At 45.1% G+C, this 15,956-nt stretch overlaps 1 protein-coding gene across 3 annotated transcripts in view; it reads right to left on the reverse strand.

The window, feature by feature from the left end:
• The window catches only part of grm4 (glutamate metabotropic receptor 4), an 844,630-nt gene that overhangs the window by 592,069 nt on the left and 236,605 nt on the right, over positions 1-15,956 (reverse strand). For all 3 annotated transcript variants that reach the window (XM_033042492.1, XM_033042493.1, XM_033042494.1), the window contains exon 3: positions 8,133-8,349. In XM_033042492.1, coding sequence (XP_032898383.1) covers positions 8,133-8,349 — 217 coding nt within the window. The remainder of the gene's footprint in view (positions 1-8,132; positions 8,350-15,956) is intronic.

Consider the following 15,956-nt stretch of genomic DNA (forward strand, 5'->3'; position numbering starts at 1 on the left):
CGATGTTGGGGAAGTCCAGAACAAGGGGTCACAGTTTAAGGATAAGGGGGAAGTCTTGTAGGACCGAGATGAGAAAAAAAAATTTCACACAGAGAGTGGTGAATCTGTGGAATTCTCTGCCACAGAAGGTAGTTGAGGCCAGTTCATTGGCTATATTTAAGAGGGAGTTAGATGTGGCCCTTGTGGCTAAAGGGATCAGGAGGTATGGAGAGAAGGCAGGTACAGGATACTGAGTTGGATGATTAGCCATGATCATATTGAATGGCGGTGCAGGCTCGAAGGGCTGAATGGCCTACTCCTGCACCTATTTTCTATGTTTCTATGTTAACACAGGGTCCAGGAGTAACCCAGTGGATCAGGCAGCCTCTGTGGAGGACGTGTACAGGCAACATTTCGGGTTGGGACCCATGTTCAGACAAATAATCTAAGAATCTCGTGTGTATAGTAATGAATTGATTGATCATAAATAGCTGCTGAAAAACGCTTCACATTTCTGCCTTCCTTGTAACTTTCAGTTCAGAATGCACCTGAAAAAGCATTTTTTAATGGAAAAGGAAAGAAAAATTAGCAGGTGAATTGTAAAATGAACAGTCACAGGTCAGCACATCTAATAATAGTACCAACATGCTGCTTCACACAAGTATTGCCCGATTATACTGGGTCACTCTAACAATGCAGCACATTTCCATATTTTACAAATGAATAATTGCATTAAGGTCAAGAGTCAAAAGTGTTTAATTGTCCTATGAACCAGAAACAGAACAATGAGATTCTCACTTGCTGCAGCTTTTTACAGGCACATTAATGCAATAGCACAACAAATAAACGTACACTAAACAATAATACAATAAATTATAATTTATACTAGGTAACCAGACCATAAGGCCTGGATAGAATGGATGTGGAAAGGATGTTTCCAGTAGAGGGGGAGTTTAGGAATGGAGGGCACAGCCTCAGAATAAAAGGACGTACCTTAAGAATGGAGATGAGGAGGAATTTTGTTAGCCCAGAAGGTGGTGAATCTGTGGAATTCCTTGCCACAGACGGCTGTGGAGGTCAAGTCATCGGGTATTTTTAAAGCAGAGATTGATAAGTTCTTGATTAGCAAAGGGTCTGTCCCACTTGGGCGTCATTTGCGCGTAATTTTCGCGACATCATTTACGCGTCATGACGCGCACGTCATGCCGCAAACATGATGCGCGCATAGTGCGTGGTGACGTAAGCAGTGACGTGCGGTCGCGCGCGGCGCCCCAGGATTTTGGCGAAGCAGATTCGATGGGCTGACTGCCGTAATTCTGCTCCTATGTCTTATGACAATGAGTGCAAGCTGAAGCACTTAGGACAAACCTTAAACAAGGTCCATGGTAGTTCATGGATGAGGTAGGGTTGTGGAGTTACCGACCTGTTGGGTGATCAACCAGGTGTGATACAACCTGTCAGTACACACTACACGATACACCTATCAAATTTCAATGGAATTATTCAGTGACAAGCCAAATCTCCTCAAAACTCTGAGAAGGTGGAGGCATTGATAAGCTTTCTTTGTGCTTGTCACATGACAGATCATCAAAGTTGTGCACGCCCAGGAACCTGAAGCTGTTGACTCTCTCCAGCACCGTCCCACTGACAAAGTCAAGATCATGGAGCCTTGTCTTTATTGGTGTCATGGGATCTTGACTTGGATAACTGACCACATCCAAACAAATCTTCCCGGAGTACCTCAATCTAAACATCGTAGGTGGCGCAGTGGTGCAGTCCACAGTGGCGCAACAATCACTCATACACTAGTTCTATCCTCCACACTCGGGACAATTTACTGAAGCCAATTAATGTACAGACCTGCATATCTTTGGAATGTGGGAGGAAACCGGAGCACCCAGAGAAATCCCACGCAGTCACAGGAAGAACATACAAACTCCATACTGACAGCACCCGTAGTCAGGATCGAACCTGCGTCTCTGGCAGTATAAGGCAGCATCTTTACTGCTGCATCACTGTACCTCCATATGCATGGAGATTAAAAATGCTGCAGTTGATCTTTACCAGAATCCCAATTACTTTGGTAGCCAGAGATAATCACACATCCAAATCACTAAACATATATGGGTAGGACAAGTTTGGAGGGATATGGACCAAACGTAGGCAGGTGGAACTAGTGTCGCTGGAACATGTTGGCAGTTTGGGCAAGTTGGGCCGAAGGGCCTGTTTCCACACTGCATCACTCTATGACTCAATGGCTCTAATGTACTTTCTTCAACTGGGAGTGAGACTTAGATACTACGTCTCCCGTCTGAATATTTGTGGACATATGGCTACCAGATGCATAATGTACCTCAAGACTACATTCATTCTCTTTAGTTCTTCCCTTGAGGCACAGTCCTGCCACAATCTGATGCAATTGGTATAGATGAGATGCTATTGAAAGCGGATGAAGAAGCCATAACATCCAGCTGCTTTTGCTTCTGCATTTGCAGGAGTTTTAGCAGAGAAATGTGTCCATAAATGTAAAGCAGACAAATGTGTCCACTCTTCAGTGGAGGACGTTGGAAGATAAAATCAAATGCCCGTTTTAATGCGATGAGAACTTTGTAAGGAGAAAGTTATATCTCATAAGGCTCCTTACAGTTTAAGAATACTGCTCCATCACCGATTTTCCGGCAACTGGTGGTCTGGTACCTCCTTTAATCCGGACAAAATTACAGAACGAACTTGAAATCCCCGACGGAAGACCAGGCCCGGGTGAGGTGGCCGATCTCAAGCATGTCAGGACTTCCGTACCGACTGGCGGGTCGAATTTGCCCCCTGCGGCCGGGATTCTGGAACTCTGGCCTGGCCGGAGCCGGCAGATCTGTTCCCAAAGCCGACTTCCAAGGTCGCCTTTGCGGGCTGGTATCTCGCACCCCCACCCCTACCCCCATCCCCCGGCGGCCTAGGCAGACTGTTCCGGTACCGTTGGACTCCTCTTGGAAGCCGAGAGCTCTGTTGGTCACCAAAACAGATAATTCAGAAAGGCTCTGGAACCAAAGGTGCCAGAAAATCGGTGGTGGACCTGTATTAATTTATGCTCATTATTAACGTGGCATGGGATGGGTTTTACAAAGTATGCACCACACCTTAAAGAGGTACTTTTTATAATTGATTGAAAAAAATAGCATGGAAACAGGCTCACCAGCCCAGGTCCAGCGTCGACCATCAATTACCCGTGCACTAGTTCCATGTTATCGCACTTTCGCATCCACTCCCTACACACTATGGAAGATTGGCAGTGGCCAACTAACCCACAAACCCACACGTTTTTGGGATGTGACAAGAAGCTGGAGCAAACCCATGCGGTCGTGGGGAGAATGTACAAACCTCCCACACAGATTGTGCCTGAGGTCGGCATCTAACGCTGTGAGGCAGCAGCTCTACCAGCTGTGCCACTGTGCCACCCCATCACTATACAGTATATTCTCCATGTGTTGCTATTCCCCATGGATATTGATCAGCTCTTTGTTTTTCGTCCTGAGGATGTGGAGTTTGAGAAGAGAGAGGCTGCAGCAACACCACATGAGCCAGAAGACGATGTATGTGCAGAAGAAATATAAAGAATAAGGAATTCTTCAGTCACATGACTGTGTACAGTTGATCTTCAGCTCTCTACACACCATTGCCTGAGGGATACAGATTCCCAAAGGAATTTGCCAGCAATCTACACCGAATGCTAGTATCCAGAATTTTAGTTTAGTTTAGAGATACAGCATGGAAAGAGGCCCTTCGGTCCACTGAGTCTTCACAGACCAGTGATCCCTACACATTAACACTATCCTACATACTCTAGGGACAATTTATATTTGTACAACGCCAATTAGGATGTAGTGTACCATTACAAACCACATCTTCCCATCTCCTCCCCTTTCGGCTTCCCTCCATAACTACCTGGACAATTCGTTCCTTCCCACCCAAACCACCGCCTCCCCTGGTACTTTCCCTTGCAACCGCAGGAAATGCTACACTTGTCGCTTTACCTCCCCCCTTGACTCCATCCAAGGACCCAAGCAGTCTTTCCAGGTGTGGCAGAGGTTCACCTGCACCTCCTCCAACCTCATCTATTGCATCTGCTGCTCTAGGTGTCAGCTGCTCTACATCGGTGAGACCAAGCGTAGACTTGGCGATCACTTCGCCCAACACCTCCGCTCGGTTTGCACTAACCAACCTGATCTCCTGGTGACTCAGCACTTCAACTTCCCCCTCCCATTCCGAATCTGACCTTTCTGTCCTGGGCCTCCTCCATGGCCAGATTGAGTCCCACCGCAAACTGGAGGAGCAGCTCCTCATATTTTGTTTGGGCAGTTTACACCGCAGTGGTATGAACATTGACTTCTCCAATTCCAGGTAGTCCTTGCTTTCTCCCTCCTTCCTCTCCCCTTTCCAGCCCTCCCACAACCTACTGTCTCCGCCTCTTCCTTTCTTCTTCCCGGCCCCCCCCCCCCCCCTCTCCACACATCAGTCTGAAGAAGGGTCTCGACCCGAAACGTCACCTATTCCTTCGCTCCATAGATGCTGCCTCACCCGCTGAGTTTCTCCAGCATTTTTGTCTAACTGTAAACCAAGATGTCTTTGGAGTGTGGGAGGAAACCGAAGATCTCGGATCAAACCCACGCATGTCACAGGGAGAACGTACATACTCCGTATGGACAAGCATTGTACTCAGGTTCGAATCCGGGTCTCTGGGGCTGGAAGGCTGTAACTCTACCGCTGCGCCACCGTGCTGCCCATGTAGAATGGAGAAACAAAGAACTGCAGATGCTGGCTAATGCACAGAACGACACAAAGTGCTGGAGTAATGCTGCAGGTCAGACTTCTGAATCTGAAGAATGGACTGGACCCAAAACATCACCTCTACATGCTCTCCAGGGATGCTGCCTGTCCTGCTGTTACACCTGCGTGCTGTTGGACCTGCTCCTACCTCAAGGTATTCGACTTCCTGACGAGCAGGCCCCAAGTGGTGAGAATTGGCAGCCACACCTCCTCCTCACTGATCCTCAACACAGGCGCACCACAGGGCTGTGTGCTTAGTCCTCTCCTGTACTCCCTGTTCACACACGACTGTACTGCTAAGCACAGCTCCAACATCATCTTAAAGTTTGCTGACGACACGACCATCCTGGGCCTCATCACAGACAATAATGAGACGGCCTATAGAGAGGAGGTAAAGGCACTAAACAGCTGGTGCCAGGAAAATAACCTCTCTCTCAATGTCAGCAAAACTAAAGAGATAATCATGGACTACAGGAGACAGCAGGGGAGTGGACTTCTCTCCATCCACATCGGTGATGCTGAGGTTGAAAGTTCCTCGGTGTGCACATCACTGACGACCTCTCTTGGACACTGCACACGGACACAATAACTAAGAAAGCCCGCCAGCGGCTCTTTTTCCTGAGAAGACTGAGGAAGTTTGGCATGAACACCAGCATCCTCACAAACCTCTACAGTTGCACCATCGAGAGTCTGCTGACGGGCTGCATCACAGTCTGGTACGGGAACTGTTCTGCCCACAGCCGCAAATCACTGCAGAGAGTGGTGAAGGCGGCACAGCACATCATTGGCAACCGTCTCCCGGCCTTTCAGGACATTTTCCACCGGTGGTGCCTGCGGAAGGCATACAGCATCATCAAGGACCACAGCCACCCAGCACGCAGACTGTTCTCCTTGTTACTGTCAGGCTGACGATATAGGAGCATGGCTGCACGTACCACCAGACTTAAGAACAGTTTTTATCATCATGCCATCAGGCTTCTGAACTCATAAACACATCAAATATGTTGATTATTTTATTTATTATTGTCTTTTACCTACCAATGTCACTTTTATCTTATCTTTTTTTTACCTTAATTTTATCCTTGTAATATTATTGCTGAAGTGACCTGTTGTCTTGTCAAACACATTTCATTGTACCGTTGACCCTGTGTTAACTTACCAACGACAAATAAAATTGAACTGAACTGTAGGCAGGAGGACGCTCCCCCGGGACACAAAGATGGCCGGGCGAGGAGAGGAGAGGAACATCGGTTCACGGGAACTGCTCTGTTACATCCAGCGTGCAGACCGACCTGACTTTGTACTTTGAATAATGGCACCAAAAATGGCAGCGCCTGCATGCGTGATATATGCAAAAAGAATTTCACTGTGCACTTGCATATGTGACAAGTAAAGCATTAGTGAACTATTGAACTTTAGTGCAAAATAATTCTTCATCGGTGTTACACAAGCTTTCTTGCAGAGCACAAAAATCCAGCTGAATGGTCAGATACACTCAGTATGTAACACAATTTCATTTGTTGTGTGAAACCATTAAAGGATAAACAATCATCATTTCTCCATTCCAGTGCTCCAGTTTTAATTTGAACAAACACTGAAAAGCTAAAATATGGAGACCATTGGCGAAAAGTTAATCCGAAAAACAAAGCAAATCTCCAGAAAAATCTGCTGACATTATCCTCTGATGATGCAGGGAGTTTGATGTGCCTGCATGTTCAATATAACAACATTCGCTCATGAACGAGACTGCCAAAAAGCGTATGTAGAAACAAAGAACTGCAGATGCTGATTTATACCAAAGATTGACACAAAGTGACAGAGTAAGTTAGCGGGTCAGACAGCATCCCTGGAGAAAAAGGGTGGTTGTCGTTTTGAGTCGGGACTCTTCTTCAGGCTGAAGGTGGGGGGGGGAGATCTGGAGGCAAGAAACGACCAGGATAATACAGGGCCAGCAACAAATGATCTCAGGCAGGGTGGGGCCCTAGTAGGCCATTTGTAGGCTTGAGAAGGTGTGTTCTCAAGAGGGATACAATGTGGTGAACTGTGGAACTGCTTCAATGACTACGGTTGAGGGCAGAGGCGGGGGGGGGGGGGGGGGGGGGGGGGGGGGTGGGGGGGGGGGAGAGAATGTAAGATAAGATCTATCAGGCACAAAGCCATGCTGGTTTTTGGCACCTGTCAATACTGAGCGATGGTAGCACCAAGTAATTTGATTTATTTTTGCTTCAATGAGAACATCAAGATGCTCCACACGACTGCTATGTTAATGTGCCAGTGTCACAATATATTGACACCCATCTCTTTCTTTTCCTGCTGGATTCGCATGCACAAACAATGCCAAAACCTAATTATTAGAGTAGGCAAATCATCATTTTGCAAATATAATTCCAAAAACAGAAAATAATAATGCAAAACAGAAAACAAAGTGGCATATCACAATATACAAATGAAAAGCCACAACAATCAATGGCTGTCAAGTTATGTGTCGGAAGCAACTGCAATTGGCTTAAACCAAAGATAGATACAAAATGCTGGAGTAACTCAGCGGGAGAAGGGTCTCGACCCGAAACGTCACCCATTCCTTCTCTCCAGAGATGCTACCTGACCCGCTGAGTTACTCCAGCATTTTGTGTCTATCTTCGGCTATCAAGTAATGTGCAATTAATGTCATTCAAAGAACTTCTGTCTTACTTAATTTCAATTATTATCTATTCACTTAAAATAATTCAGGAACTTAATGTGAAGACACAACAATACCCAGTTTGCCATTCTGAGGTTATCTAATCGGTTGACTGCGTGACTCTGACACAACAAGTGAATATTTTGGTCCAAAATGTTCGATAAATCTTAATTGCACATTAAAACACAATTCTGCTGATAATCGCTCGAGAGAAAAAATAATGTCTTTCATGTCTAATTTTGAACTGCTTCGATAGAACGCGAGATCAGATTACAATATTTGTATCTTTGAAATAGTAATTCACTCACAGCTCGGAGGTAATTTGCACGGTGGTAAAATATATCGCTGCATTTCACATCTACAGAACGTGACCAATTGTTGCAATAAGAGTTTAACGCTGCTATGTGTACAATAACTTGCTTTACAATCTGTCGTTGCAATAACTTTTACACGTGGCATCAATTGCTACTTTGCTCTTTCATCACCCTTCATTTTGTTCTTACCTTCCTTTCACACAGAAGGCCGTGAAACCAGAGCATTTCATAGTAACTGAGAGTTTTTCTTTCTACTCAATCTGTAAAAACTGGCATGCAGTTTAAACCATTTTGCAGTTTAATTACACTGATGATCGTCAAGGATAAAGAATACTGACCGTCTTCCCGAGATTTCTGTATGAAGGCTTCCACTCCGCTCTCTCCATAGTTTCCCTCAGAGGCAAGGGTAGACACATAATTCCACCGCAGTGCTTTGACAATGTCGACCATAGCCTGTGCCTGGAACGTGTCCGAGGGAACCACACGAGAGAAAAAGTCGTACCTTGTGTTGTCACTAAGTTCTGGGGCTGTGGATGCATAGCTTATCTGAGGAATCTGCAACAAGGAAAACACAAAAATGAACATAGGAATCTCAAGGTTTAGTTTAGTTCAAGATTGACACAAAATGCTGGAGTAACTCAGCAGGCCAGGCAGCACATCTGGATAATGGGTGACTTTTCGGAGTCGAGAACCCTCTTCAGACTGGTTTAGTTCAGTTTAGTTTAGAGATAAAGCATAGAAACAGGTCCTTCAGCCTACCGAGCCTGTGCTGACCAGCAAGCCCCGTACACTAGTTCTATCCTAAACACTGGGGACTATTTACAGAAGGCAATCAGTTAGAGTGAGGGGGGGAAGGATTTAATAGGACCCTGCGGGGTAACCTTTTCACACAAAGAGTGGTTGGTGGGTGTATGGAACGGGCTGCCAGAGGAGGTAGGTGAGGCAGGTATTATCCGAAGGTTTAAGAAACATTTAAACAGGTACATGGGCAGGACAGGTTTAGAGGGATATGGGCCAAATGCAAGCAGGTGGCACTAGTGTAGATGGGACATGTTGGTCGTTGTGGGCAAGTTGGACTGAAGGGCCTGTTTCCACGCTGTATGACAAAATGATTCTATGACAAAATGTGTGAGATAAGGAGATAAGGATAGAAGAGGTGAAAATTGAGTGGGGCAATATTTTTTCCTCCACACGCTATTCCTTGGATCTTTGCTGAAAATTGGCATGATATAGAAATAAGCTCAATTTATGAATTTTAAGAATGAGTCAGAATTTATAATAAATATCTTCACAATAAACAAAAAATTATTCAATTATACATCCTGCAGTTTTTTCAAAAGTACTTCATATCATTATTCTGGCATTGCCATTATTTCATTTTAAATAGTTATCGTGATTTAAGAATTTTTTTCAGTGCTCTGCATTTCACAGTTTAATGGAAGATTAAAATATTGTAATATAATTGGTTTTCTTAACGTTTCCAATAATATTCATAGCACTAGCTATAATTAAAATATCCTAGTATTATTTCAATGTAGATATGCTTATTAATAGTTTTGCCAGAACTACAACTAATCCTAAAAATGTGCTTATTCAAGTTGTAGAGCATAGGACAGTACAGCAGAGAAACAGGCCATTCTGCCCACAATGTTCATGCTGAATATAATGGCAAGTTAAACTAATATCCTCTGCCTACACTGCACGTGACCCGTATCCCTCTATTCCCTGCATATCTTTGTGCCTATCCAAAAAGCCTCTTAAATGCCACCTACATCTATGCACCCACCACCACCACCTCTGGCAGCAGATTCCAGGCACTCACTGGGAAAACTATCCCCGCACACCATGCCGCTCAAATTAATTGAGCGGCATGGTGGTGTAGGGGCAGAGTTGCTGCCTTATGCCCCTGTCCCACTTAGGAAACCAGAACGGAAACCTCTGGAGACTTTGAGCTCCACCCAAGGTTTCCGTGCGGTTCCCGGAGGTTTTTGTCAGTCTCCCTACCTGCTTCCACTACCTGCAACCTCCAGCAACCACCTGCAACCTCCGGGAACCGCACGGAAACCTTGGGTGGGGCGCAAAGTCTCCAGAGGTTTCCGTTCAGGTTTCCTAAGTGGGACAGGGGCATTACAGTGCCAGAGACCCGTGTACGATCTTGATGACAGGTGCTGTCTGTACAGAGTTTGTGCGATCTCCCTGTGACCGCGTGGGATTTCTCCGGGTGCTCCGGTTTCCTCTACACTCCAAACACATACAGGTTTGCAGGTTAAGTGTCCCTAATGTGTGTAGGATAGTACTAGTATATGAGCGATCGTTGGTCGGCGTAGACTCAGTAGGCCAAAGGGCCTGTTTCCATGCTGTATCTCTAAAACTAAACTGCTTTAAACTTTGGCCCTCTCATCTTAAAACTATGCCCTCAGTCTTTGACATTACCGTCTTGGGGAAAAAAGGTACCGATTGTCCATCCTATCTATGCCTCGCATAATCAGGTTCGCCCCCCTCAAGCTCCGAAGCTCCAGAGAAAAGTTGTAGTTAACTGTCACAACTTATCTGAGTGCATTCAGTTAAAATTTAGATGAACAAATCGTTTGAACCTAGAATTAAATGAGCAAGATACAGAGCATGTTGGTTCGGGAATGCTGCACTGCGGTGGCATGAAATGTTATACAGAAGTTCCTTCGGTTCTCTCAGGCAGTTGTAAAGGTTCACACACCATTATTTCAAAGAGAAACAGGCGTGTTCAGATTGGCGTCCTAGACAATATTTCTTCTGCAGCGGAATTATCTGTGTGTGGGAGATTGCCATATGTCAGTTTGCTCTTGTTTCCTGCATTAAAGCAAAGACCCCCACAAGGATTTAATTAGATATGAAGTGCTTTGGGTTGACTTTAGTTGATGGAAGGCATTGCATTAAATACAAACCTTTCTACATTTATTTGCTACGTCTTTTGAATGTTAATTCCACAATTCTGTAAGATCATTCTTACGACAAAATGACAAGTTTTAAATTACAGGTTGTACAGAGGCACAGGTCTCACTGCGCCAGAGACCTGGATTCAATCCTGACCTCAGGTGCTGCCGGTGTGGAGTTTGCACGTTCTTCCTGTGACCGTGTGGGGTTTGTCCGAGTCCTTCTGTTTCTACCAGATCCCAAAGACGTGTGTTTTTATAGGTTAATTGGCCCTCAATAAAGTGCCCCATAGCATGTAGGGAATGGATGGGAAATTGAGATAAGATAGAACTGTTTTGAAGGGGTCGGTATAGATTTAATGACACTAAGAGTCTGTTTTCATGCTATATTACTCAACTAAATTAAATATGTGCTCCAGAAGATCAGATTTAGTGCCCATGATTTTGAGAAATCATTGAATTAGTTCCATCCCAGTCTGTCCCTTATCCCACTGCTCCCTGTTCTGTGCACCAGCATCTCATCAAACAAAGTCATTGACTCGATTCTACAAAATACCTTCAGGGTTTAACATGTGCCAGGATACTCCATTTCTGGTGGCAGCTATGATTGCTAAACAAATAAGGACCAGGTTGAGTTTGTTTTATGGATGCTTTATGAGAATGTCTATGTGAGTTGTCCTGCTCCAACTCAAGCACAAAATTCCCTCCAACGAGGACCCTGCCAGGTCTCACTCGAAACGGGCGGCACAGTGGCGCAGAGGTCGAGAAGCTGCCTTCGAGCACCAGAAACCCAGGTTCGATCCTGACTACATGAGCTGTCTGTACGGAGTTTGCATGTTCTCCAAAGACATACAGATTTGTAGGTCAATTGGCTTTGCTAAAGATTGTACATTGTCCCTAGTGTGTAGGATATTGCGAGTGTACAGGGTGATTGATGGGCTGAATGGCCTGTTTCTGCACTGTATTTCTAAACTAAACACCCAAAGTCAGAGATGCTGCCTGACCCGCTGAGTTACTCCAGCTCTATGCCTATCTAAAAGCCTCTTAAAACGCCACCATTGTATCTCCCTCCACCACACCAGGATGGAAAGGACAGAAGAATGTTCATTAAACACCAACATCTCAGGAGGCTGCCGGCATTTCCTGAGACCAGGAGCAGGGAGCCTAGTTGTGATTAATTGGGATTCTCAGAAACACTGGACCATCCTTCACTGGGAAGTATTCAAGTCAAGAGTTGGAGAGATTTAAATTAATTCTTAAGTTTTATCGAAGGATTTTGATCTTTTTCCTCCTCTGGAAGACTGCAGATTTTAAGCCATTTCCAGCATCTTAACAGGATACAAGAACAACGTATCACCACTGATTGACAGATGGACTTACTCTCAGCATCATTAAAAGGATCTCGGGGTTAATTTTAATGATCCGCTGGGTTTGAGCTTAACATGATAATGAGGGAGCATACCTTGTGGGAAACTGTCCACACCTTCTCAAAACCTGTCGACAGATCTCAATATGATCTTTTTATTTCAAACAGGCTGTGTAGTTTTTCTCTAATGAAATTTAGAGTCAAAGCACAGTGGGGTGGCACCATGGTGCAGCGGTAGAGTTGCTGCCTTACAGCGTCAGGGAACCGGGTTCGATCCTGACTACAGTGCTGTCTGTATAGAGTTTGCCCGTTCTCTGCATAGGTTTTCCCCTGGGTGCACCGGTTTCCCAATACACTCCAAAGCCGTGGAGGTTTATAGGTTAATTGGCTTCGGTGAACATTGTGAATTGTCCCTAGTGTGTAGGACAGTGTTAGTGTACGGGGATCGTTGGTCGGTGCAGGCTCAGTGGGCCGAAGGGCCTGTTTCCATGCTGTACCTCTGAACTAAGCATCATATCGGTATGAAAAGTTGCCAAACAAATCAGAGCCGGCTCTGATCACAACTGGATATTGATTTCTCTCATTTCAAGTAACTCTTGCACGCACTCTCTCTCTGTTCCTCCCCCACGCAGGTCGCCCTGCTAGTTCCACTGTTCACATCTGTATTTCACCTCTTCCGCCGCCAACAATGGACCATTGTTGGCTCCACCTTTCCTTGGTCATCGGTGCTGGCTCTCATTTGTTCTGAGCCATTTCATACCTCTAGTTTCCCTCTCCCCTGACTCTAAGTCTGAAGATGGGTCTCGACACAAAACATCACCTATATCTTTTCTCCAGAGATGCTGCCTGACCCGCTGAATTACTCCAGCATTTTGTGCCTAACTTCAGTGAAATATTATCATGGTGGCTAGCCAAGTAGTTTGGCAGATCGTGTTACAGCTTACAATAAATGGTGTGAGGCTTTTCCTTAGTATAGTAATTAGTGAATGATCGTTATCTAATTACGCGAATGATTTCAATTCATTGGCAAAATGTTGCTTCAAGGCTGCCCAAGGAGCAAAACACTTCCAGTTTAATAAATCAGGAAGAAAAACCCGATGTGGTTTTTCCGGTAGACTTGTTCGCATGATGACTGCTGATCCATCGAATCAGCTAATTCCATGACACATACTTCAAGAGATTCATGTCCTGCCTCATCAATCTCCCTGTAGAATAGCCATAATTGCTCACTTGTCAACATAGCTTCCTCTCTCCTTACAGTCAAGCTAGTCTCAATGGGGATCACAGAGTCATAGAGACAAACAGCACGGAAAACAACCCCTCGGCCCAACTTATCCACACTGACCAAGATGTCCCATCTAAATTAGTCCCATTTGCCTGCATTTGGCCCATATCTAAACTAGCGTTTCTCAACCAGGATTCCCCGGACGCTAGGGTTCCACGAGAGGTCGCTAGGGGTTCAGAGAGAAATTGTGATAAATAGGCTATTCATATGTAAATGCATTTTTTCAGTCATTTTTGTGTTTAATTTCATATTCGCAATTTTATTATGCACGTACAGCACCACCTGGATTCGCATCCATTTCTGCCCTTCCCCCTCCCCCCATCAACCTATATTCCTTCCTCGTGCTTCACAATTTGTACCTCTTCTGTCCTTATCTCACACTTTTTTGTCTTTTCACCTCTGCCCTTTGTCCAACCATCTGCAAATCAACCCCCCCCCCCCCCCCCCCCCCCTCCTAATCTGAATCCCCTATCACCTATGATTATCCCATATTCTTCTAAACCTTTAAGAAGGAACTGCAGATGCTGGAAAATCAAAGGTACACAAAAATGCTGGAGAAACTCAATATCTTCGCTCCATAGATGCTGCTGCACCCGCTGAGTTTCTCCAGCATTTTTGTATACCTTCCTCTAAACCTTTCCTATCCATGTACCTGTCGAAGCATCTTTTAAAGTATCTCGAAAGTCCAAACGCTATCATAGTGCCTGCCTCAACCACCTCCTCTGGCAGCTCGTTCCATATACCCATCACCCTCTGTGTAAAGGTTGACCCCTCAAGTTCCTATTTAATCATGCCCCTCTCACTTCAATCATATGTCCTCTCGTTTTTGATTCTCCTACCCTGGATAAAAGATATGCCCCGTGGAACTCTGATAACGGTCCTTATAGGATCCAAGATGCACCCAAGCCAGGCCACTCTCTGCACGCTGGTCCCAGAAGTGGATCTGCAATCATTCATTACAATCGCTCCACTTTTTAAAATCTCTACCCCACTGTTGATGGCTCGATTATAATCATGTATAGCCTTTCCACTGACTGGTTAGCACGCAACAAAAAGCTTTTCACTGTACCTCGGTGCACGTGACAATAATAAACAAATCTTAGTATTAGCTGGCACTCCATTTCCTTCTTTTTTTGTGATTTCAAGTTCTGCACAACCTTCCTGGTATATTCTGCCATTTGACTGCCCATGGAGTTTTCAGAAGCATTATGAGAATTTAAGATCATAATCAATTAAAACCCTGCAATTCTGCTCATTGCGCTGATAATTATTTATGATGCAAATCAGTCCAGATCTACGTAAAAGTAACAGGAATCGCAATATATATTTTTAAATAGTTTTATTTTTAAGGAAAACACTCTTTATTCTTCAAAGAGAAACACAGTGAAAGTGTCTCCCGGTTGCTAACTATTTCAACTCCCCTTCTCATTCCCATACTGACATTTCTGTCCTCGACTTCCTCCATTGCCAGACCGAGATCGCAGGCAAACTGGAGGACCAGCACCTCATATTCTGCTTGCTTAATTACAACCTTATGGCTTAACCAGTGAATTGCCCAATTTTAGGTAATGAACCTAGGCGATTTTAGGTAATTGCCCAATTTTAGGTGAAGAGTGGCACGGTGGTACAGCGGTAAAGTTGTTGCCTTACAGCACTTGCAGCGTCGGAGACCTGGGTTCGATCCCCAACTACGGGTGCTGTTTGTACGGAGTTTGTACATTCTCCCCGTGACCGCGCGGGTTTTCTCCGAGATCTTCGGTTTCCTCCCGTATTACAAAGACGCCAAGATAAATTGTCCCTAGTGTGTGTAGAATAGTGTTAAAGTGCTGGTCGGTGAGGACTCGCTTGGGCTATAAGGGCCTGTTTCCGCACCTAATATCTAAACAAAAAAACCTTCTCTTTCTGGTGCCCCACGCAGATTAGTGCCCATTTCTCCACTCCACCCCCCCCCCCCCATCCTCATCCACCTCTATTCCTTCCTCTGGCTTCAAATTCTCACCTCTACTATCCTTATCTAACACTTTTTGTCTTCATCTCTGGCCTTTGTCCAATCATTTGCCTATCAAATACCCCTCTCACCTGCATCCACCTATCACGCCAGACTTTGTCCTGCCCCCACCTCTCTTCCCCTCCCCCTCCCCCACAATCAATCCAAAGAAGGGTTCCAACCCGAAACGTCATCTATCCCTGTTCTCCAGAGATGCTGCCTGACCCGCTGAGTTACTCCAGCATATTGTATAGAAAAAATCTGCAAGGATGTTGACCAGACTGGAGGGCCTGAGCTATCGGGAGAGGTTAGGCAGGCTAGGACATTATTCTTTGGAACGTAGGAGGTTGAGAGGTGACCTTATAAAATCATGAGGAGAATAGACGGGTTGGATGCACAGAGTCTTTTACCCAGTGTAAGGGAATCAAGAACCAGAGGACATAGGTTTAAGGCGAGATGGGAAAGATTTAATAGGAACCCGAGGGAGAACATTTTCACATAGACACAGGTGCGACTAGCAGTGATTTGGCGCCTTGGTTGGCAAGGACAAGTTGGGCCAAAGTCTGTTTCCGCACTGTTCGACTCTATGATACAATCTTTCCTCACAGCTACAGG

This window comes from Amblyraja radiata, chromosome 24 (genome assembly GCF_010909765.2).
Source record: "Amblyraja radiata isolate CabotCenter1 chromosome 24, sAmbRad1.1.pri, whole genome shotgun sequence".
In the NCBI taxonomy this organism is placed as follows: Eukaryota; Metazoa; Chordata; class Chondrichthyes; order Rajiformes; family Rajidae; genus Amblyraja; species Amblyraja radiata.